Source organism: Trichomonas vaginalis, chromosome III, assembly GCF_026262505.1.
Source record: "Trichomonas vaginalis G3 chromosome III, whole genome shotgun sequence".
Taxonomy (NCBI): domain Eukaryota; phylum Parabasalia; order Trichomonadida; family Trichomonadidae; genus Trichomonas; species Trichomonas vaginalis.
In genome coordinates this window covers 7,316,123-7,340,311 of record NC_067205.1, presented here as the reverse complement: position 1 = coordinate 7,340,311, position 24,189 = coordinate 7,316,123, and the positions used below count along the sequence as shown (strand labels likewise).

Genomic DNA, 24,189 nt, shown 5'->3' with positions numbered 1-24,189 from the left:
GATTTCAGCTGCTCGACTTCAATCCTTGAATACAGATATTACTAATTCTCAGAACTCAGTGCTTGTTTGATTGAAGCTAAATGATCTACTAATCATGGCTATTTCATTCAAATGTATTTTTCATTGAATTAATAGCATTCAAGAAAAAGAATTTCCAATATAATCATACCATATTTCTCTTTTTATAATAATTTTCCCTGAATATGTTAACAAATTACCCATAAAATTGTCATTTTTTTGATCGGATCTAATGAGTTCTTCGATCAAAGTTCGCGATGCTGTATTTAGTGATGGAGACTTTATCAAAAAATGTCTTAGGAGCCTAATAAATATCTGTTTAGGAACAAAGGAAGAATACAAATTTTCTAAATTCGATTCTTTTTACAAGCATGTTCTTAAAAATCCAGCCGAAACACCAGTATTTATTGCTGAGAAAAATGGAACTCCAGTAGGCTGCGCTTTGTGCAATAGATTATATACACTCGAGATGTCCTGCAAAACATTGAATATTGCCGACTTAATTGTTGATGAAAATTATCGTGGACATGGAGTTGGCAAAGTTTTAATGGAACATTTAAAGAAATACGCAAAAGAAAATGATTATGGAGCTTTAGAAGCTCTCACACCAAGGATGACGACAGAAAAGGCCAAAGAAAGAATGGCCTTCTACGAGAAACATGGATTCTTCCAAGTTGGACCAGGAATTATCTGTGATTTAGAGCCATTGAACAATGATTAATATATATTACTAATCTAAATCATTAAAAAATAAAAATAAGAAACTTGATGATTTTTTTTAAAATCGCAATAAAGTGTGTTTGTCACTTTTAATTAATTTTTTTAGCAAAGCTTAATGAAGTGGCAAGCCTTTTCTGGTGGGAGCTGAGAGATGATTAAGTTGAGGAATGTCTCGATGTTCTGTTCGTTGATGAGCTTGCAGAATGTAGCGAGGTAAGGGATCTTCGGGCATTTCTCGTGGACGAGCTTCCAGAGGTATGGGACTGTGTACTTTTCGATTTCGTTCTCAGACCACTTGAAGAAGTCCTTGCAGATATCGCAAGTGACACCATTAGTTGCTGAGAAGTCAACTGGGTTGCGGGCGAGCTTGAGGGACTTTGCATCGCAGAAACCAAGTTTCTGGCAGACTTCGAGGTGCTCTAAGCCCTGCTCGAGCCACTGCATGATGATCTTTACGTACTTGTCGACCATTCCCTTGCAGAGTGAAGAGATTGGGGATGGGAGCTCGTCGCAGAGTTTCTCGCAGAGTACAGCGATCTCTGACTCGACTGTCTCACTCTCCATGAGCTCTTCGATGTACCGGACAAGCTTTGTGCACATGTCGCAGACAGCGCCGTTAGCTTCGCGGGCAGAGAGTTTTGTGTCGCAGAGGCCAATCTTCTTGCAGATCTCGAGGTGCTCCAATCCTTGTTCAAGGTATGTGATGATCTCGTCAATGTACTTGTCAACAATGGACTTGCAGAAGACAGAGACTGGGGATGGGAGATCGTCGCAGAACTGGTCAACAAGATGCTCGATTTCGGATCTGACTGTCTGGTCGTCAAGAAGCTTCTCAACGTACTTGACTAATGTAACGCATGTGTCGCAGATGATGCCGTTCTGTGTGCGGACAACAGACTTCTGGACAGAGCAGAGATGGACCTTCTGGCAGACTTCAAGGTGCTCTAAGCCTTGTTCGAGCCAGTGCATGATTTCAACAATGGACTTGTCAACAAGGGACTTGCAGAGGGTGGAATATGGAGCTGAGAACTTCTCGCAGAACTTGTCAGCAAGTTCGGCAACTTCGGATTCGATCTTTGTGTCATCAAGAACTTCCTCAACATAATGGACAAGTTCAACGCACATGTCGCAGATGAGGCCATTCTGGGACTTGGCACCCTTGACGGATTCGCAAAGGCCGATCTTCTTGCAGATCTCAAGGTGCTCGATGCCTTGTTCGAGATACTGGATGATGACTGGAACGTACTTCTCAACCATAGACTTGCAGAGGGTTGGGAATGGAGCTGGTAAGGATTCGCAGTACTTATCGCAAAGAGCAATAACTTCGGATTCAACCTTTGTTTCGAGTAAGACCTTCTCAACGTACTTGATAAGCGAAACACAGACATCACAGATCATACCGTTGTCAACATTAGCCTTTCTGACCTTGATAGCAGCTGTGCAGAAGCCGTATGTCTTGCAAACGTAGTCGTCGTCCTTGCCGGCATGGATATCAGCAAGGATTCCATCAATGTTTTGTAAAGCTTGATTGCAGTATGGAATATATTGGGATGGCATTGTTGGGCAGGCTTGAGCAAGGCCAGATTTGATAACATCATCAGAATAGCCTTGTTCGATGGCTTGGCGAAGAAGTGGAAGGGCTGTGTGACATAAATCACATCCATCTTCTTGGACAGATAATTTTGCAAAGAATAAGAAGCAAAACATCTGATTTATCTAAAAAAATTTTTTTCCAGGATTGTAAAAAATTTTTTTTGTATCAGATTATTGATTTTGAGACTTGCAGTTAGATATTCACTTCACCTATCAAGAATTATTGAAGTACAGTTGTAGCAGAATAATATTTCTGGATTTCAAAAATTGTAAAACTATTGAATTTTTTATTCGTTTTCTAATATGTAATAATTGTCTTCCAATTGATAATAAATTTAAAAATAGGAATGCTTTCAATTTATTTCAATAATTTTTTTCTACGCACAAAACATTCCAATCAGAATCATTCAATTTGAAGTTTCCTTTGAGTTCAATCTTACTCTCGAATACAAATCATTGTCATATTTATATTGCTCAAACAAACAGCAAAATCATACTTAATATCTCTTTTCTGGCTGAAATAACTTTTATATTGCTGTTTTAGTAATAAAATACAATTTTCAAAGAATTTCTTATAACATAGCCAATTACCCATTTATCTCTTGATGAAGATCCAAGATGATAATCATAAAGAGTTCAAAGTTTATTGGTTATTCTTCCAAATTTCATACATCATAGATAAATTGTTTCATTGTATTGATTTGAAGGTATTAAAGATACATGAATTGGTATATTTTTTCTGCAATAAAGAATGAATTATCATGTAACATTTAAATTAAACTTATACTGGACATACTAAGTATTTTTAACAATTTCAATATAATTTATCATATATACTTGTCAAAACTTATCAATTAAAATTGATTTTTTTCAAGCATCTTACTTATGATATTAGTAAGGTCACTGTTTTTTTTTTCAATTCCATGTCTACCTGAATTTTATATACATTTATCTTATGGAGAATCATTTCCCAAATTTCAACTTTGATATAAAATTTTGTTTGAGCTCATTGAATTATTCTATGGATGAAAATGGTGACAACTCTAAACCTCATCTGAAAAATTTTTATAAAAAATTCACTAATATCCTAGGATGCACTCGAATTTTTTTGTTATCCTCAATTCTATTGAAAATTTTCATATTTGTCACTTTTTAACACCAACTCGCTTAATATAATTAGTGGCCATGTTTCTTTTTCATAAATTTTATCATGAGGCGAATATTCTGTCAAATTTAAGATTTTAGTCACTTTTGGTTTTTTTGATCGTCTTTTAATTTTTATTTTGCATGCCTGCTAAGAAAGAGTTCACAGCAGATGAGCATTACAAGCTCGGAGGCCGTCCACCACTTACAACAATCATTGCTCTTGGAACTGGTCCTGTTATTTCTGAATTAATTGGTGCTTTATATGGAATCGTTGATACAATATGGGTATCATTGGCCCTCGGTTACAGAGGTATGTCAGCTATCTCGGAGTACTCTGTTTTCGATAATATCGGTCGTGCTTTCGGTGGTTGGTTAAATATTGCTGCAAATACGAAGACAAGCCAACTCTACGGCATGAAAAAGGAGAGTGAAATTGATCAGCTATTCTCAGATCTTATCAGAATTGCTATAATCTTTTCCGCAATAGTTCCTGCAATCCTTTTACCAATTGTCAAGCCGATTGCGTTCTGGTACGGTGCAGATGAAGATCTCGTTAACCTTGGTTTTGACTATATTCTACCTGTTTTGCTTTGTTCTTGTTCATCAATCTTCTTATTCCTTGCAGGAGGCTTTCTTCAAGGAGAAGGTCGTACAAACTTGTTTGGTATTGTCAACATCATTTGTTTCTTCCTGAACATGGGTCTTTTTGATCCTTTGTTCTTGTTCGGACTCAAAATTGGAATCAGAGGTGCCGCCTTCTCAACAATTCTCGCTGAGTTAATACCAGGTATCACATTAATTATTCTCTTCTACTGCGGAAAGTTCGGCATCAAGCCCAGCCCTCATGGTTTATTCAAAAAATTCGGACCACACACGATTCCATGTCTTAAAGTTGGTGTTTCGCAGCTTGTTGCAAAACTTTCACTTACAATCCCAGCTATCATTGTCCGTAAGCTCCTCGGCTTGTGCACTGGTGAAGAATTTCCAGCTGCTTTATCCGGATACAACGCAACAGTCCGTTTCATTGTTCTTACTCAATCTCTTATGATTGGCGTCAACACAGGCAGTATCCCAGCCGCTTCCTATGCGAACGCTTCAAACCAGCCGAAGAGGTGGCTTGAATTAGCATTCCACGCACTCTGGATCAACTTCTTGTGGGGTGGCCTTACATCTCTCCTCACGTGGATCTTCCCAAGATACCTCTCAATGATCTTTTCCACAGGCGAGGAGTATCTAAAGTGGGCCGAACCAATGATGAGAGCAAGAAACTCTGTCGCCTTCTTCTCTTTCTCAAGGTTCAACGCGCAGTCTATCATGCAGAGTCTACAATGCGGCGGAAGGGCAATAATCATCAGCTTCTTCTGCCAGTTCGTTTCGATATTGGGATTCTCTTACATGTTCTACGCACTGTTCCACGACGGAATCAAGCTACAGCTCTGCTACCCGGCGGCTGATGTATTTGGCCTTTTCTTCGGTGGAGCAATTGCAGTACCTCTTATTGTTCAGAAGATTAGAGAGGCAAAGGCTGTATCAAAGCTGGATGACAAGCCAATGACAGGAACAGGCCAAGGAGTAACTTATACGGAAGTTTAATTTTTTTGACTTCATATTGTTTTTATAGAATAAAGGTTTTTTTTTCTTTCATTTTTTTTTAAAAGATATTTTAAACATAAAAAACAATATACACATATAGTATAATATCAATGGGATAAAAATTAGTATACTTAAGAAGTGTCAGAAAATATAATTTGGTTTTCAACAAGAACAATTGGATTTCTTATCATTATTATTGACCTTAACAGAAGAATCTGATACTTGAGTAGAGTCTTCCGAATAAGAAGCAGCTATGGACTGAATAAGTTCGTCAATATTTTGACCTTCAAGAGCTGATGTATATAAATATAGATTTATATTGTAATCTGTACAAAACTTTTCGATGTCCTGGTCGTCTATTTCTGAGTCTAAATCACTTTTATTACAGCATAGTATAACTGGTATTTCTTTGGGAGTATTGCGCTCTATAAGCTTCATCCATTCAGTTAATGCTGAAAACGTATCTTTATCAGAGATATCAAATGTTAACAAGATAACTTGAGCATCACGAAAATAGTTTCCAACAATACTGTGATATTTTTCTTGACCTGCAGTATCCCAGAGACATATTTGGAAGTCTTTGCCTTGAAATTTAGTTTTAATCGTTAAATACTGTGCGCCAAGCGTTGTCGTAATATTAGGATGAATGCTTCCACTTTGCATTCGAATAGAAAGCGACGTCTTTCCAACTCCACTAGGACCTGCAAGAACTGTCTTTATTGGAATCATTTTTTTAAAAAAAAATTCTATGATTATGATAATTCGCTTTTTCCTTTTTCAGAAAATATGATCATTGAATCAATTCTTCTCAAATATTGAGTGTCAAATGAACAGTTTTATGAACATCGATCAATCTGCTCATTTGAAAAAAAAAACTTTGGCTCATATTCTGCTGAACCACTGCCTTATATATTAGATACGCATTTGGAAATACATATCGAGTAATGCGCTTTTTTTCTTAATTCGTGATAAAGACGTAAATCATATCAAATTCTGATTCTCAAACATCAGTAACAGACCCAGTGCTCCTCAATGTTGATTCAGGTGAATATTCTCCATCCTATATTACTTGCAACAAAACCTAGCATGAATTTTATAAAAATTTATTGGTAGATTGCTTTTTCACAAATTCTTTGATACAAAGTAATACAATTTCTAATGCATATAACTTCAAATCTCTTTATGATACTTTTACACATATTGAAGAACAATATCAGGATCCTATCCTCAAATTCAAATATTGTCATCATATTTCGGAAATTAATATAACTAGAGCTAGTAAATTCTACGATTTTTATGTAATGAATCATTTTCTATAAAATTTTTGAAAGAACATACTATCCAACCGAGTTTTTTAACATATCTTTCACATGCTCCTGTTGAAATGTACTATTTGAGTTTTCAAAACATCCATCATCGTGCATTAACATATTACCGCAAACAAATTTCATATTCGACAATTGCATATTTTCTCTCACGTTCAACAACCCAAATCTGTCTACTTTCTACATCAAAAAACGAAAGAGCTCACTCGGATTACCGAAAAACTCCTCAGGACTCTCTATCTACAAGAAGCAAATATTATTCTCATCATCCGAAGAGATGGAATTCAATATAACAAACCTTTTTTTGCAATTTATCTGATATAGAGTATTCTGCGGCATTAATTGCTATTTACGGACACAGTCCCTAGCAATTTATTGCATCAATGTAATTACTTGTTTATCTGAATTCAGACAAATTCAATGTTCACCTGAAATTTAGTATAGTGGACATCTAAAATGCTAATTATTCGCAGGATTTTTAAATACGAAACAGTTTCTAATTTTGAAATATCAAGATGGAATATAGCGAAATTTGTTGCTCTTTTGATAGCATTCGTTGTATTTCACATCAACACAAAGAAGAGACAAAATGAAATAATGCAAAAGGTTGAGCATCAATGATTAGTTATTTGTGAGATAGGCTAATTATTATTATTGTTTTTTTTAATTACTAGTTATTTAATAAGAGAAAAGTTTACTCAGATTTTACTTTTTCTCTCAAAGTAGAGAGTAGCAGAATGATCTCAAATATTGGAAAGATAAAATATGGGAAAGAGAAATACCAAAAGTATTTCCAACCTATTTCCGCAATATATTTAAATACAAAATTCGATCCGATTTTCATTAAAATTGAAATTAACATCATATCAACAAGATAGAAAATGGAAAATCCATTCTTTTTCATTGATAAAAGTACAAATATTGAAAAGAAAATCGAACTCAAATAGAAGATTACATACATTGCGCTGCATAAAATAGAGAAAGTATCAAATACAAAGGAAAATCCTACTGTGTAGCCAAATGTCCACAGTGCATAAAACTTTCCATCTGTTTCATAAAACATCAATGGCAAAAAGAGTGGCCATACTGTGATAATGAAAAGAAAGAGTTTGATTTTGCAACTGAGATAGCTCAGACATTTTCCGAATATAAGTGGACCTGCCATAAATAGTGTGATGAAATCGAGATTTTCCATTTTAGTGTTGAAATCAAATATAAACATAGATATTTTTTCTATTTTCCTTGATTTCAAGAATTTCATTGAAAGGACAACAATCAAAAAGAAAACCGTGAAAATTTGGTAGCTGATAGGTCCTAACTTAGGATTGAAAAGATATGTGTGCTTCTCAACAAATGGTCCTGAATTGCAATTAACAGCAAATGTCATAGATTTATTCAAATCCCCAACAATTTCTATTTTTCTTATTCCTGGTTCAAATGTTGCCATCAATGAATAAAGACTTACATTCTCTTCTAAATATTCTTGGAACATCAGACGGCTGCTAAAATCTCCTTTTACAGTGAAATTCTTGTTCTTGTCAGAGCTGAAAGAAACAATCCTTATCGGAAATTGCATATCGTTGAAATTATAGGCATTCAATTCTTGAGGTGTGGGAGAAGTGATTATGGAGTAGTTCTCGAAATCATCCGAAATGTCTGCGTTCAAATTGAAGCTTTCATAGTTAAGCCTATCATTATCAATCGACAAAAGTGCGAATGTATCATTTCTTTTCAAACTCATGGCTGTAAGCTCCATGAAATTACCATAATGCACTGCTTCTATGTTTTGTGGATGCGTATGTCCATTCATTAAACAAAATATATTGTATTTACTGAGTAAATTTTCGAAATCTAAACCAGATGAAGATTTTGCACTGATTGGATAGATCAATTCATGAGTATAATGAGTAACTACAATAGTGTAAGTGGCATTTGTAGGTTTTTTGAGCTTATTTTCAAGATCATCTAAATATTCTTTTTTCATTGATGCAATAAATTGCTGTGGACCATGCCCAGATGGAAAGTCTACTGGCATAAATCCTATTATTCGTACATTGTCCTTTGTAATTGTAAAAGCATGAAAATTTGAATTGTTAGTTCTTGTGTATAGTGATGCATATACTTTCTCAATATCCCAATTAACTATGCCAAACAGATCATGGTTCCCGTATATCTCAAATAATCTATTCGGATTGATTTTTGAATGATGAACAGTCTCATTGTATAATTTCCAATATTTTTCATGTGGAAATGAGTAACATGGTGGCTTACCGTGTGAATAGTTATCTGCTAAGTCACCACTAAGTATTACAATTAAAGGTTTTATAATTCTTTCGAATAAATTTAAGCTTTTGTTTAATCTTATAATTGTTTTTGGATGATTTGTAGATATATGCGAGTCAGAGATATGACCTGTTATAATTGGTTTTATCCTTTGATCAAATTTCCGAGAAAAGTTTTTAATTGATACCTTTGGAATATGATAAACTGGAAATGTGTAATATATCTTTAAACAATAGCCGAATAGTACAAGAAAAATACCATAAAATGATATCCATCGAGATAAATGATGGAACATCAAAAATCTTTTGAAATAATTGTGAAGTTGATAAAGTGATCGGATCACAAAATTGAGAAAACTCAAAATATCAATCAAACAAATGGAAAATATAGCAAAACAATAATGAATATAAAGCTTTTTTTTGGAGAAATATTTTTGGAGAAGATAAAGAATACACTTTTGAAAGTTTCCAAATGAATATTATACATTCAAAAGAAGAATTCGTAAGACTATACTTTCCCAAATATCTGATATTTTTTGATATTGGCATTGGCGCATCAAACTAAGCACATAATTTGACAAAATGGCCATATCGAAATGATATCATCATTAATTTATTGATAGCAGATGTTAATTTTTTAGATTTTGAATTGCCTTGTTTTGGTTGAATTTGATGCTGAATAGAAACCACCTATTCAAGAGATTGATTGAGAGGAAATTAATGAAGTGGATTTGTGCTCAATCATTAAAAATACAACAATTCATTAATTTAAACCTCCTGTTTAAGAATATTCATGATATTTTTGTCAACACGATAATGGTTTTTAAATTCGTTCGTATCTCATTCCCTGTGAAAGAATCATATTCAATACTAAGGTAAATACTCAATTTTTCCATTAGGAGAAGGGATTTCTTGCAATCACATAGAAATGCTAATGTTAAAAATCGGATAAAGCTCAATTTCCTGCAGAATTTGATTGAAATTTGAACTCGAAATTAATAATTTAAATCCAATTCATAATATCTAATTTTTTGATGATTGAGCAAGCACGTTATTCTATTTTTTTGTTATATGTATAATTTTCAAACGGTTCCTTATTTTTAATATCCTCTCAATTTTACTTTTCAATTCAATTCAAAAGAATTGAGACCTTGAATTTTTTTTATTTGAATTAATTATTTATCATTTATCTAATAATTCTATATAACAATCAGAATATAATATTTTTGAAATTGATAAATTCAATTTATTGAAATTATTCTTCGTTTCCGATCAAATTTTTTTGCCTTTGATGATATACACTTCATCATTTTCTCATCCTATTGTTGTAAACAGAAATTCATCAAAAGTGACACCTCAGAAAAGCTAAAATATTGAATTTTTGGAACTTTTGATAGAGCACGTTTTTAAATATTAATTAAAGTAAATGTATATTTTGTAAAGATTCTTGTTAATAAAAAAATAAAATTTTGAAGAAGAACACAAAATCTTCTGAAAAATAATATCACATAAACTCATATTATTTTCTAATATATAACTATTTTATATAAAAATCAAATTCAATGATCTTAAAAGCGAAGGATAAACCTCAAAATTTACGAATATAATGAGTGGGAATATAATGCTTATATCATAATAACCATATGAAATATCAATTTTTGCTTTACGCCTAATTTTTGACGACAATTAGCAAAAAATGTTAAATGTTAACACACTCAGTCCATTTGAATATGAAAAATAAAATTGACTTTGATTAAATGTTTTTATTTATCATGCAATTCTTCTTGCGACCAAAGATTTGAATAAAAGTTCAAAAAATAAGATAGCTTAAAAAAATAATATACGGTAGTGTTACTAATAGATGAATAGTATATAAATTCTATTAAAATGGATTTGATCCAAAAAAATATATAAAATTTGATCATAAATAAAATCGTTTTAAATTACTTCTTCATTTAAATTATAACAATTATTTTTGGTTTTATATTTTTTTGGATCAAATCCATTTTAATAGAATTTATATACTATTCATCTATTAGTAAACACTACCGTATATTATTTTTTAAGCTATCTTATTTTTTGAACTTTTATTCAAATCTTTGGTCGCAAGAAGAATTGCATGATAAATAAAAACATTTAATCAAAGTCAATTTTATTTTTCATATTCAAATGGACTGAGTGTTAACATTTAACATTTTTTTGCTAATTGTCGTCAAAAATTAGGCGTAAAGCAAAAATTGATATTTCATATGGTTTTATGATAGATAAGCATTATATTCCCACTCATTATATTCGTAAATTTTGAGGTTTATCCTTCGCTTTTAAGATCATTGAATTTGATTTTTATATAAAATAGTTATATATTAGAAAATAATATGAGTTTATGTGATATTATTTTTCAGAAGATTTCATTCTATATGCCTATGAAAAGTACTCTCAAAACTAACTTTTTCCTAATTATAATTAAATCTAGAATATTGTATTATGCTTAGTATTATTTCATTTTTCTCATTCAATTTAGAATTTACAAATGTCAAAAAATTGAGAGCTGTCACTTTTGATGAATTTCTGTTTATTACACTTTCACCCCAATTTTTTTTTCATTTTTTTTTTCGGATAATCTTTTTTCTATTTTCTTAATTAATTGGTTCAAACATATATTCTCAATTTAATACGAATATATCCTTATGAGAAATCATCTATCTTTATGGTGAATTTTTCATTGTTTTGATCAAACTCCTTTTCAATCCTAATTATTCGGAATCAGGATAATGTGATTAGATTGCCAATTAGAATTTTATCTTATTTTTCATTCATTACCTTAATTAATTGAATATTTCTTAAAGGAAAGCTTACTAATCTGGCTACAAGTATTCACATCTTAAATATGTTATGAACTATATTTGGCAATGGGTTTCATTTCTCCAGATGTGTTAATTGTAACACTTCTCCATCATGAATTCTTTGCAATGGCGAGTATTAATCGTTAAACATTTTCAACGAGGCAAAAATATAGTCAACCAAAGCAAATTAAATAAAAGAAGAGAAGAGAAATGAATAAAATGTGACATCTGTAAAAAAAATGATTGATAATATGCATTCCTCTTCTGGTGAAATGATTGATATTCAAATTGAAGAATCATTAGGTAGAGAAACTCTAATGGCCATTGATAGTGCAAATTTCAGAGATGAAATCTATTCTATTGGTGGTTTTGTTGTTATTTTGATAATCTCTACTCTCACCGGGTTTTTCGGTCCAAAACCATTTGATGTAAATGAAAAGACCATTTATCTTCGCTCTAGCAACGAAAAAGGTCTTATTGGCACAAAAGCACAAGATTTTTCAATGACAATTAAAGAAATCACACCATATTTCAAATTTGTTTCATTCCAACTCATCTTCAACCGTGAGAATACAGCGGGAGTTGTCAACGAACAGATTGCATACAACTATAAAGTGGTCATGAAGAAGAACAATGAAATCGTTAAAACAGTCGTGAATTATGACGATAACACTCATTTAATTGCATTTGCAGGTAACGAAGAGACTTATCCGATCATACTTTACACTCAAAAACTATTGAATTTTGATTCCATTCACTTTGAGTGCACAATTGATGTTCCACCAATGTATACATCTCTTACACTTCGCTTTGTTCATGGTTTCACGCAATACACGATTTTTCAGATTTATTTCAAACTCATTTTTGCCTTAATTGAGCTTATTTTCCTTGTTCTCTTTGTTCTCCGTCTCTCAACAGCCCAGTTCAAGTACTGGCACCTCGAACAGAAGCTCACATGTCCTTTATTACTTCTTTCGTTTTTGTATAACAACATTTTCGAATTTTTCTTTGTCAAGCACAAGTCAAACTCCGTTGTCTTGCTGGAGATACTTGTTAACAGTCTCTTCTCCGCTTATTTGAAGTTTTTCATTTTGGTTTTGTTCGATTCTCTCCGCTACAAGAACAGGAAAACAGACAAGTGCTTCTTTGTCCCAAAGATTATCCTCTGCTCCATCATTTATCTCGCAGATGTCGTTTCAGAAATCGGATTTACTGTTTTTGATAAGAAAATCATATTTATGGCCTATTTCAACATCGTTCTCTTCTGCGGATACATTGTGTGGTGCATATTCTGCATCATTGTCGCATCAATTCAGGTAGATATCACTGAAAGATACAAATATATTATTTATCTTGTCTCTGGATCGGTGTCAATTGCACTGATATTCCTTTACGGAGTAATATTCAGCTTCCTGCCAAAGTTTAAGGACTCTGCATTGCGTTTTGTTGGAGTTTACTCAATCCAGAACGTTTTTGTCCTCCTCATGGCATATTTCCACTGGCCATACGAGGTGTTGCACGATCAGGACTACGTGAACGGAGATAACGCACAGGAAGGTGCAACTCCAGCAGAATTCTTCGTAAATGATGAGTCAAACTAGGCAGAGAGCTCGTTTGAAATATAGTTTTGTATATTTGTTCATAATATGAAAGTAAAAATTTAATATAAGTTATTTCAAAAAAAATTATGAGGCAGTTAGTGATCACAGTTTGAGGATTGTAAAAGTATACATCATAGATAATGCATTTCATGTATTAGAATTGCTGTTACTCGTTATTTTATTAAATTTTATTTCGAAATCACTTTTTTAAATAATCTGCTATCTAAAACTATCTATCACATTTAAATTGCAAATGAATCTAAAGCAGTAAAAGGATGGAAATTGCAAAAGATCAATTTGATTGAAAAAAAAACGAGAAGTAATTAACAGTTTATAAATATATACAACAAAAAAGTTGGTAAATTCATTAAGCAAGTTATTATCTGTTAACTGTAATAAAAAATCGAAAATGCTGAATGAATCAGGGTAAAAAACTCTTTTGATAGCTAAAATCAAAAGAACATTTGGCCGCTTTGTAAGTATAATCTATTAATCGCATTGAAGCTCATGGATAAATAGTGAATACGACTGTCATAATAATTTTTGTTAAATATTGAACGTATCACTTGATTTAGAAACATCGATGAGCTGTAATCTCATAAAGCTCGAGTTTCTGAATAAATTATGTGTAGAAGACTGAAACGTAATCAGCTTATTCTTATTTTCCACTTTTGGCTTCAAAATTATGTCCTGGTTTCTCAAAAGTGGCATTGTTCTGTTCAAGCTTATCTTTGCTTCAGTCTTTTTAGATGTTTCTGTGAAATAAGGCAGTTCCAGCAGCTGATCAACTGTGAGCCTTTTGCGTGGCTCCAATTCCAAGCATCCTGCAATTACCTCTGCGAGTAGAGGGTCCTGGATCAGGCTTGTGTTGTATTTGCCGCTCTGGAGCTTTGCGTAAAATTCTCGCTCTGTGTTGGCTTCGAATGGGAATCTCTTGGTGGTGATGAAGTAGATGGATACTCCTAATGCCCACATGTCGGAAATTATAGGATTGTAGATCCTACGACAGAAAATTTCTGGGGACATGTAAAATCCAGAGCCTTTGAAGTCAAGTGACTTTGGTTTGTCTTTATAGATTGCGGATAATCCAAAATCTCCGATCTTGAGTCTGCCATATGCATCTATCATGAAGTTAGCGGGTTTAATATCACAATGTGCAATGTTTTTGTCATGACAGGCTTTGACGCATTTAACCATGTCAGTTATGTATTTTCTAAGTTGCTCTGTTTGTATTTTTGGATTCTGTATTAAAATTCGTTGTAAATCTGTCATGCAAAATTCCATCAAAAGATAAATGTTGCCATTAAATTTGTAATACTTGTATAGACTGACAATTTTAGGATCATCAATAGCAATCAAGCATTGAACTTCTTGATCACTGAACAATTTTTCGGGAATTCTCTTTAAAGCAAAATTCGATCGAAATTGCTCCGAATAAACTTGATAGATAACACCAAATGTGCCTTTGGCAATGATTTTAATAAAAACTAAACCATTGTCATCAAGAAATTGTTGTTCTTTTGGATCCATTTTTATTTCTGAAAAAACAAAATAATCGTAGCACATACAAAAATTTGATTGTTCAAAAGTTTTGGCTAATTTGATCTAATATCAATATGGTGGATATAATAATCTAAATTGGTCAGGAAAAATTTCATTTCTAAACTGTAAAAATTTGATAGTGTAATAAACAGAAATTCATCAAAACTGACAGCTCTCAATTTTTTGACATTTGTAAATTCTAAATTGAATGAGAAAAATGAAATAATACTAAGCATAATAAAATATTCTAGATTTAATTATAATTTGGAAAAAGTTAGTTTTGAGAGTACTTTTCATAGGCATATAGAATGAAATCTTCTGAAAAATAATATCACATAAACTCATATTATTTTCTAATATATAACTATTTTATATAAAAATCAAATTCAATGATCTTAAAAGCGAAGGATAAACCTCAAAATTTACGAATATAATGAGTGGGAATATAATGCTTATCTATCATAAAACCATATGAAATATCAATTTTTGCTTTACGCCTAATTTTTGACGACAATTAGCAAAAAATGTTAAATGTTAACACTCAGTCCATTTGAATATGAAAAATAAAAATTGACTTTGATTAAATGTTTTTATTTATCATGCAATTCTTCTTGCGACAAAGATTTGAATAAAAGTTCAAAAAATAAGATAGCTTAAAAAATAATATACGTAGTGTTTACTAATAGATGAATAGTATATAAATTCTATTAAAATGGATTTGATCCAAAAAAATATATAAAATTTGATCATAAATAAAATCGTTTTAAATTACTTCTTCATTTCAATTATAACAATTATTTTTGGTTTTATATTTTTTTGGATCAAATCCATTTTAATAGAATTTATATACTATTCATCTATTAGTAAACACTACCGTATATTATTTTTTAAGCTATCTTATTTTTTGAACTTTTATTTCAAATCTTTGGTCGCAAGAAGAATTGCATGATAAATAAAAACATTTAATCAAAGTCAATTTTATTTTTCATATTCAAATGGACTGAGTGTTAACATTTAACATTTTTTGCTAATTGTCGTCAAAAATTAGGCGTAAAGCAAAAATTGATATTTCATATGGTTTTATGATAGATAAGCATTATATTCCCACTCATTATATTCGTAAATTTTGAGGTTTATCCTTCGCTTTTAAGATCATTGAATTTGATTTTTATATAAAATAGTTATATATTAGAAAATAATATGAGTTTATGTGATATTATTTTTCAGAAGATTTTGTGTTCTTCTTCAAAATTTTATTTTTTTATTAACAAGAATCTTTACAAAATATACATTTACTTTAATTAATATTTAAAAACGTGCTCTATCAAAAGTTCCAAAAATTCAATATTTTAGCTTTTCTGAGGTGTCACTTTTGATGAATTTCTGTTTACAACAAAAGAGTCTTTAGTACTTACCAAAGACAAAAATCAGCATTAGAAAATGCTGATTCGAAAGATAATAAATCACTAGAAATATCATCATTAAAAGCATCAACGAATGAACTATCAACCTGGTGATAAACTTCCTCCTCAGAAGTAGGAAGTGGTTCTGCGCATGGGGATGATACGCAGGATGAGCTAGTTTGTTCTTTTTCTGTTGCGCGCTTCATCGCAAGAAATCGATTTTTGCAGCATGTGTTAGTTCTTCCGACGAAGAAATGAGAAATAGCTGTCCATTTAGATCCAAGTTCATGGTATTTCTCTAATAGTAGTTTATCTTCCTGAGCTGTCCACGGTCCATTATTAACACTTGGGCTAAGGTAGTACTCCCATCGCTCCTTGACTTGCCTAACATTTCTATTAGTAAACCTAGAAGCAATAAAAGACCATTTGTTTGTTCCATTAGCCATGACTAATTCTTTTAATAACATATCTTCTGCTTTTGAAAATTTGGCCTTGCGGAACTTCTTCTTATCTGAACCCTGTGGAGAAATCGACAACTGCTCTGCTTTTCAAAATTTTGAATTGAGAAAACGATGGTTCACAAACTCTCTGAAATAATTGAAAAATATTGAAAAAAGATGAATTAGGGAAAGATTAATTCGCATTATAATCACTTATAGAAGCTTTTTATGAAATAGAAATTCAAATAAGTGGTCAGTCATTGAATGCAATATAATTTTATTTCAAAAAAATCTTGAACAGATAATATGTTGGATTTGAATAAATGTCCAATAATTTTCTACTATCTCGGAAAACTGCCATAATAAAATAATGAAATGTCCCCATTGTTTTTATTTAAGGGTTTCGTTTTGCGAAAACTGTCACTTTTATAGCATATTTGTTTTTGGATATTTTGCGAAACCAAAAAAAAACTATGATATACAATGTGTGTGTAAAGAAAATACTTTATTTACTAGTTAAAAAATCATTTGGTATTGATCAAGTTATTTTTTCTGGATAAGATATTATATGGATAATTGGATAGAAAATACAATTATATAATCTTGTACCTGGTTTAATTAAGCTAATTGTCATCAGAAACTTGTAATTTTTATGAATTTCAGATTTTCTTTTCATTACTGCTTTTCTTAATAGGTCAAGTTCTTATTTACGTTATAAAGTATGATATTTACAAATATCAAGTTATCATGTTTTTTGAGAAATTATGAGAAACAAACAAAAATGAAAAAGATAGGAATAGCAATGAATAGTGATGTGGGTATAGAAAATGTAAGAGATATGAATGCAAACAATCAGTATTTAGGATATTGACCATAGATTTCGAAAAAAAAATGCTGCATATTGAGCGAAAACTATGATTATATTATAAGGCTGTCATTTAAAGCATAATGAAACTATTCCCTTTTCATTTTAATCGAATAAGATAGTAAAGATTTTTGAATTAGCTAGAAACTGATGAGATGTTTTCACAAATCAGATTTTTAATCTCTATAATGCATAATTCACTCAATATCTCAATTTTGATATTGCGAGATATTTTTGCTATCGGTTTGCAATTTTGACACAATAGCAAGAGGGTTCTATAAGCATTATTATCAACGTAGAATCTGAATATCATATCAGAAAATGTCGCAAATCTGACATTTACCCGACCAAATAGCAAAAATAATTGAATACTTTTCGCAAAAACTTTAAAAATCGATAAAAATATGAAATATAGATATTAAAGAGACTTTTTATATAATATTCATAAAGATTTTCCAAAAATATGATACCGCAAAATTAAAAAAGTGACGTCTTGAGTGGAGTCAAAGGTCGAAATTGCTAGCTAAATGTTTTTTTAGCGAAATTGCGTATTGTACGTTTTTTTCGCAAAACGAAACCCTTATTTTATTGAATAATTGTTAATATTTCCTTGTTTAAATCACTTGCGGTAGATAAATTGAAAATTTGAATATCATTTTTCAAAATCTTGATGACATGAACTTATTCTATTTCCATAATTAAGTCAAATTTATTAATAATTAATTCTGAAAATATTCATTTTCGATTGTGTCATGTTCTCAATTTATATCCTTTTCAAAATTTGTGATTGTTTGATTTCAATTCTAACCTTTTCATCATTTTGGATTCAACTATCGAAATCAAGTTGTGCATAACAATAATGTGAGATCGATTTTTACGATCAATGATTTTACAATTTACATCAATTAATTCAAATAATTCATTTCGATTTACTTTTTGACACCTCATCTAAAATTTATAATGAAATTCTATTTTCCTATACTACTAATAACTGTTTGTTAATTTCATCAATTATTCGCCTTTTTTTCAATTTTTTTTTGCTATTTATTCAAGCCTTAATCGTCCTTATAATTGTACCAGAATATATATATATATATACTGACATTATGTGCATTGAACATGATTGCTTAACATTTTCTCTTACTCCCCATATAAATACTCGGCCAAATTTAATGTCACTTTTATTCTCGATTTATTCTAATGTCTAATTTATTAAACTTCCTCGGCGATTATGATACACTTACTGCAATAGCAAAAAAGGTAAATCGTCTATTAGTTGTTGACTTCTTTGCTACATGGTGCGGCCCTTGCAAAGCTCTCGGTGAAAATATGCCTCAGATTGCAAAGCAATACCCAAACGTCGTTTTCTTAAAAGTAGATATAGATCAAAACAAAGAACTGGCCACCCGTTTCGGCGTTCAGTCTGTTCCACATGTTAAATTCCTTAGATACCAAAATGAAAGTATTAATGATCTTGGAACAATTAATGGATGTGATGTAGTTGGAATTCGTAATAAAATCAATGAATTAACAAAGTAAAAAGCTATATTAATATCTGAAACTTTTCAAGATCTGATCAAAGTATCATAATAGTTAAACAATCCCAGTTTTTTTTCAGAAAAAAAAATGAGATAAAGCGACATTTTATTTTAGAATTTTATCTTTATAAAAAATTATTCTACCATAAATGTTATTATAATAGTTATTATAGACATCGTAAATATGTTGGACAATTTTAGATGTTTTTTTTTTAGCAAAAGTCGATAATATTTTTGATCTCAATAAATATAATATATTTATTTGTCGTTTATTTAATAAAAAATTCAATATGTTATTTTTATTGAAATGAATTTGATTGGAAAATATTTATCCACATTTTAAAATAATGCTAATTTTACATAAGGAGTACTAATATTTGAAACTAGTGCGGTTAAATTTTTAAGAGAGATATGGCTAAATATTCGCTGATTGAATACAACCCACTTTTTTCAATACAATAATTGAAATCAAAGAAATTCTATATAAAATTTTGTTTTAAGAAGCTATAACAAGAGATAACAAAAGTTGCAATTGAGAAACAACTTAATTGGAATTATCTTGCCACCTTATTAGGCTGAATTAACAATTAAAATTTCAAAAATTCAAAATTCATCGAATAAAAGGAACAAATTAAGTGACGACTCTACCTTTTTAAAGTAATGAATATATAATTTTTAAATCCCAAACTTGAATTTTTCAAAATATTTTATTGATTAGATAAATAGAAAAATACAAGTCAAAAGCTTATTGGTACAATGCATTTATAAATTTAATACAATATTTGCGCATTTTTACTCTAAGTAAACATATTCCAAATATTTTTCTTCGTTCTTAATTAAATCGTTCTATTATGCTAGAATCGAAATCAATTTAAAGTTGAAAACAATATTTCATTTAATTGAAACGTAAATTTATTCAAAGTTTTATTTCAGAACAAAAAATGTTTGAACCAAAATAGAAACAAAAAATGTACTTAATTGATCTTTTAATTATAAATCGATAACTTTTTTGTCTTCCAAATTATTTCAAAAATTGATCAATAGTTTTATATTGTCATCAATATAACATTTATACTTTTATATTGATCTTCATTGAAAAAAATGAATATCTGTTAAGTTTTTCATAATTTTTCACGGCTAATTTAATTACTAAATTTTGTCAGTATTGTTATAATATCTCAAATATTAACTAAAATGTGAATATGTTATTGTTTTTTGTATTTATAATTTCATTTTTGCCGAGCTATTAAATTTATTAAATTTGCCAATCTATTTGTATTGTTAATCAAATTTGATGAAACGGTTTTAATTTGAATATTCTCAAATTAAGAAATAACGTATGGTATTTAATTTTGATAATGAATTATATTCGATACTATCTTTATGTTATTAATATGTTGAGAGAATGAGCAGATTTTTTAACCTTTTGTTTATTTGATTTCAATGATTTACCGATAAAATCAATTATTTTTGTGAATGATTTTTTCTATTTAAATAGTTGTCAATTTTGTCATTCATAATTGTTTTATCGACATTTATTGTTTTTTGTTCTGCACTTTTATGAGTTTAAAAAAATTTTGACATTTAAAATTTTATACATTCAATTTCCTTTTATTTTTCAATATTATTACATTATTTTCTTTATATCATATTAACGTTTTCTGCTCAGAAAAAAAGCCTGGCATCCTTAGCAAAAAGAAAAAAAATGAACTAACTATTACCGATATCATGAAATTTATAAAAATCACGTAAAATATACATATCATAAGCCTGAACTTAAGTAAAATCAAGCTCAGAAAAGATTTCTTGTTGATAAAAATCAAAAATAGTTGGACTACCTGCTGAATATTCTTCAATTGATGAAGAATCAGAATTTTGAATAGATGGTATTGCGTTGTTAACATTACTGCTTTGAGAATGATCTTCTTCTCCTTCGGATTTTTGAGATTCACCACTTTCCGAATAATCATTTTGAGGTTCTGCCAAAATATCCTCATTATTAATATCAGATATCTTAATGAACTTTCTAACTGTCCATTGACGCATCTCATTTATATTGTCTCTGAGGATCGGAATTGCCATAATGAGACTATTTGTAGCTTCGTTTTTAGCAATATTTGAAGATAATCCCATTTTATGAAGTGATCCATTGATAGAAGACTTGCATTTGAAGATCAATAACTTTAATTGCCTCGTATTAATTGCAATCCCATCTGGAAAGCAGCAATATCCGCATACCAGGAATCTTCTCCAATCATCACCATCACCACGTACGCAAAATCTCCTAATGATCTCCAGAATCTCTGTGAAGTTTTCGATTCTTTTGTTACGCTGATTCTTTGAATAATTAGCGCTCAAATTTGCACGTAAGCAGTTGTATTGATACTTATCGAAATCGCTAAGTATTTGCCAATACTTAGGGAGTTGAAATACCATTCCAATATTTTTCATTAGATAAAAATAATTTTTTTAAAAAAAATCTATTAGAACTTTATAAATTAATATAGGATATATTGAATTGAAATTAAATTTTGAATTAACCTTTTGCAACCTCTCAAATTAATAAACTTTTTAATCAATTCTTTATATCATTTCAGTATTTTAATTAATATAAAATTTTAACACAAATTTTATTTGTCAGAAATATGAATTTATATAATTTAACTAACAACTATTCACACAATGCAGCATTTTTGATTTAAATATTTTTGTGAATAGTCTTTCAATCAATTCACTATAGTAGTTTACAAAAATATATCGAACAAAGATTTCATATGAAAATTAAATTTTTGTAGTTTATTTCGAACAAAGACATTTTAAAAAAGTGTAGAAGAGCAAATTTTATTTTTAAACAGCGATACTTTGTTGATCATTTTCTGGCTCATCGTGATTTTCTTGTTGATCATTATTATGAGCATCATCTTCGTTGTTTGACTCTTCGTCGTCTTCTTCGCTATCATCATCATTGTCTTCATCATCTTCATCATTATGGTGATGGTGATGTCTATGCTGCTTCTTCTTATGTTGTCTATAAACAGCAAAGCATATTATAACTATAATAACGGCCGCAGCAACTATAGCAAGGAGCATCCACATTGGAATTGATCCTACTTTCTTCATGAAAAAGCTTGTACTTGTCTGGTTGTTATCTCCAGCGACACTCATTGAGTTGTTTGTATTTGTTTCATTCGGGTTTGTGGTAGAACCTGTTGAATCTGTACCCGTTGTTGCGCCTGATCCTGAACCGGATCCAGAGCCACTGCCAAAGTTAGATCCTGAGCTTGATGATGACTCTGAAACTAAAGCTTTAATGTTTCCTGTACTGTATAATGTTAAAGTGTATGGAGATTTTGAAGTTACTGCCCACTTTACAACGCTTGCTTCCCTGGAAATAAATGTATTATCAACGTAGCAGTTGTTAATACTTACAGCTGAATAAGCATTAATTATCGGCTTTGAATTATATTCATTTCCGAAAAATATGCAGTCATTTAATGAAAGGGTTGATGACTTTTCAGGAATGATGAGGCCATAGTTTGTAACGACATTCCTGACAAAATTGCAATGCTGTACAGTATTTGAGCCAGACGCAGAGTAATAATAAAGAACACCGCATGATGATTCATCAGCCTCGAAGTTTGAATAAGTCAGCCGAGTGGTAGTTGAAGCTTGATCAATGATCATATTGCCATAAGCGTATGTTGCTAAGCCAAGGTCAGCGGAGTTGCCGGATACATTTAGAGCTGTCAATGTTTCTGGGGTGGAGCAAAGTTGGAGGTTCCTCGAGCCACCTGTGTTTTTGACAAATGAAGACATATTAATGTTGTAGCCTCCACTTGTAAGAATTCTACCAATTACAGCATTTTGTCCAGATCCTTTATATCCGCTTTCGACACCTATCTTTTCAATTTTAAGTGGGTAACTGCCATCAAATGTGAATGAGCCACCATTACTAGCGGCACATTTGATGAACATTGTATGTGTTAATTCAACTGAAGTAGATGTGGACCCTTGAGAAAACGAAATTGCCGAAGTGAATGTTGCCCAATTTCCAATTTCATTGAATATTGCGTCCTTAATTATTATTGACTCATTCACTTTACGTGTTAACTGTGTTGTCTGTGAACCTGTTATTGTTTCACAGTAAGCAATAGCAGAAAGCAATAAGATCATTTGGGATATTCTGAATTTTGAGTTTCATTCAAAATTTCAAAACTATGATACATTTCCAAGTCATATCTAATCATAAGGTACCAATCGGAGATCTTGCTTGTGAAGAATATTTAGATATAATAAATAAAAAGTTGTTTATATGTTTGAGAATTCTCAATTCAGATGTATCAATATTCAGTGTTACAATAATAATATCAGCCACTCTAATATTATAATATTATCTCAAGCCATAAATTTGGTTTGTTTCAAAATTCAATTTAAAATAGAAATTACCTTAATCCGCGTCATACTTTTATGACGCGATATTTGGATTGAATAATATCCTTCCAGACACTAAAACATATTAAATGCATTGAATTTTCTTATCTGAAAATTCATCATATATACCATTGAATTTGAATTTACAATTAGCCTCAAAATTTAAATATAGCAATTTAGATATTAGATCGGAGTACTCATACTAAATAGATATACCCTCTATATGCAATAGTATCTTACTTTCAAACAAATTTATTTCATTTCCATAAATACAAACAATAAACGCAATATTGAGTTGTTAGAAATTTCATAGTAATCATCACCATTATATTTGTACTGGTATGCATTGAATAGCATTATTTCATATTGATTGTTTTATTTTCCAATTTTAATCTTTTGAAAATCAAGTATTTAGCTTTATACATTGTATTTTGATTCAAATTATAAAAATATAAAAAATTAATCCGAGAGTTTAGTAATTTGACACCTTTCATTGAGTTTTCATTTTAATAATTCATTTCTTTTATATATGCATACTTGGGAATGAATAAATCCGCACTATTTTACAAAAATATTTTACAATTTGTTAATTTTGGACTTAAATAAAAAAAAAGGTAGTGGGGCTTCCAGGGGCTGCGCCCCTTCTAGCCCCTAAGAAATTTTGCCCAAGACCCAAGAGGAGGACCGAACCCCAGCCGACCAGCCGTTGACTTTTTTGTAGAGCACTCAAAATAGTATAACTTTGTCCGGACAAGTAAGGGTCTATCGTCGCTACAGGAAAAGTTACAGGCGTTCCAAGGAAGTATACTTTGAGAAGCCTTTTCTCCATTTTAAAACAAGATAGGACGG

General features: G+C 30.7%; 11 protein-coding genes across 11 annotated transcripts, besides 4 other annotated features; 4 read left to right on the top strand and 7 right to left on the bottom strand.

Annotated features, from left to right (window-relative positions):
- Nucleotides 1-261: 261 nt before the first annotated feature.
- TVAGG3_0657920 (acetyltransferase (GNAT) domain-containing protein) lies at nucleotides 262-772 on the top strand (the record flags this gene model as incomplete). The annotated part of the gene is made up of 1 exon (XM_001309121.2): nucleotides 488-739. The coding sequence occupies one exon, from the start codon at nucleotides 488-490 to the stop codon at nucleotides 737-739; it is 252 nt and encodes an 83-aa protein (XP_001309122.1).
- TVAGG3_0657910 (ganglioside GM2 binding) lies at nucleotides 773-2,460 on the bottom strand (the record flags this gene model as incomplete). Its single annotated transcript, XM_001309122.2, has 1 exon — nucleotides 841-2,445. One exon carries the CDS (start codon nucleotides 2,443-2,445, stop codon nucleotides 841-843), a length of 1,605 nt encoding a protein of 534 aa, XP_001309123.1.
- A 1,146-nt stretch (nucleotides 2,461-3,606) lies between these two features.
- Nucleotides 3,607-5,105, top strand: TVAGG3_0657900 (multidrug resistance protein YPNP-related family; the record flags this gene model as incomplete). Its single annotated transcript, XM_001309123.1, has 1 exon — nucleotides 3,619-5,070. One exon carries the CDS (start codon nucleotides 3,619-3,621, stop codon nucleotides 5,068-5,070), a length of 1,452 nt encoding a protein of 483 aa, XP_001309124.1.
- Nucleotides 5,106-5,232: 127 nt separating this feature from the next.
- On the bottom strand, nucleotides 5,233-5,799 carry TVAGG3_0657890 (GTPase protein; the record flags this gene model as incomplete). Its single annotated transcript, XM_001309124.1, has 1 exon — nucleotides 5,233-5,799. One exon carries the CDS (start codon nucleotides 5,797-5,799, stop codon nucleotides 5,233-5,235), a length of 567 nt encoding a protein of 188 aa, XP_001309125.1.
- A 1,290-nt stretch (nucleotides 5,800-7,089) lies between these two features.
- On the bottom strand, nucleotides 7,090-8,973 carry TVAGG3_0657880 (TMEM62, metallophosphatase domain-containing protein; the record flags this gene model as incomplete). The annotated part of the gene is made up of 1 exon (XM_001309125.1): nucleotides 7,090-8,973. The coding sequence occupies one exon, from the start codon at nucleotides 8,971-8,973 to the stop codon at nucleotides 7,090-7,092; it is 1,884 nt and encodes a 627-aa protein (XP_001309126.1).
- A 1,027-nt stretch (nucleotides 8,974-10,000) lies between these two features.
- Nucleotides 10,001-10,038: a mobile genetic element.
- A 1,180-nt stretch (nucleotides 10,039-11,218) lies between these two features.
- Nucleotides 11,219-11,255: a mobile genetic element.
- Nucleotides 11,256-11,759: 504 nt separating this feature from the next.
- On the top strand, nucleotides 11,760-13,121 carry TVAGG3_0657850 (transmembrane protein 181 family; the record flags this gene model as incomplete). Its single annotated transcript, XM_001309126.1, has 1 exon — nucleotides 11,760-13,121. One exon carries the CDS (start codon nucleotides 11,760-11,762, stop codon nucleotides 13,119-13,121), a length of 1,362 nt encoding a protein of 453 aa, XP_001309127.1.
- A 94-nt stretch (nucleotides 13,122-13,215) lies between these two features.
- Nucleotides 13,216-14,652, bottom strand: TVAGG3_0657840 (protein serine/threonine kinase protein; the record flags this gene model as incomplete). Its single annotated transcript, XM_001309127.2, has 1 exon — nucleotides 13,668-14,651. The coding sequence occupies one exon, from the start codon at nucleotides 14,649-14,651 to the stop codon at nucleotides 13,668-13,670; it is 984 nt and encodes a 327-aa protein (XP_001309128.1).
- Nucleotides 14,653-14,805: 153 nt separating this feature from the next.
- Nucleotides 14,806-14,842: a mobile genetic element.
- Nucleotides 14,843-16,020: 1,178 nt separating this feature from the next.
- Nucleotides 16,021-16,058: a mobile genetic element.
- Nucleotides 16,059-16,074: 16 nt separating this feature from the next.
- Nucleotides 16,075-16,602, bottom strand: TVAGG3_0657810 (RNA polymerase II transcription regulator recruiting protein; the record flags this gene model as incomplete). Its single annotated transcript, XM_001309128.2, has 1 exon — nucleotides 16,075-16,602. One exon carries the CDS (start codon nucleotides 16,600-16,602, stop codon nucleotides 16,075-16,077), a length of 528 nt encoding a protein of 175 aa, XP_001309129.2.
- A 1,788-nt stretch (nucleotides 16,603-18,390) lies between these two features.
- On the top strand, nucleotides 18,391-19,288 carry TVAGG3_0657800 (cell redox homeostasis; the record flags this gene model as incomplete). The annotated part of the gene is made up of 1 exon (XM_001309129.2): nucleotides 18,572-18,910. One exon carries the CDS (start codon nucleotides 18,572-18,574, stop codon nucleotides 18,908-18,910), a length of 339 nt encoding a protein of 112 aa, XP_001309130.1.
- A 1,341-nt stretch (nucleotides 19,289-20,629) lies between these two features.
- Nucleotides 20,630-21,360, bottom strand: TVAGG3_0657790 (transcription-initiator DNA-binding domain ibd family; the record flags this gene model as incomplete). The annotated part of the gene is made up of 1 exon (XM_001309130.1): nucleotides 20,686-21,360. One exon carries the CDS (start codon nucleotides 21,358-21,360, stop codon nucleotides 20,686-20,688), a length of 675 nt encoding a protein of 224 aa, XP_001309131.1.
- Nucleotides 21,361-21,698: 338 nt separating this feature from the next.
- Nucleotides 21,699-23,087, bottom strand: TVAGG3_0657780 (uncharacterized protein; the record flags this gene model as incomplete). Its single annotated transcript, XM_001309131.1, has 1 exon — nucleotides 21,757-23,082. The coding sequence occupies one exon, from the start codon at nucleotides 23,080-23,082 to the stop codon at nucleotides 21,757-21,759; it is 1,326 nt and encodes a 441-aa protein (XP_001309132.1).
- Nucleotides 23,088-24,189: the final 1,102 nt, after the last annotated feature.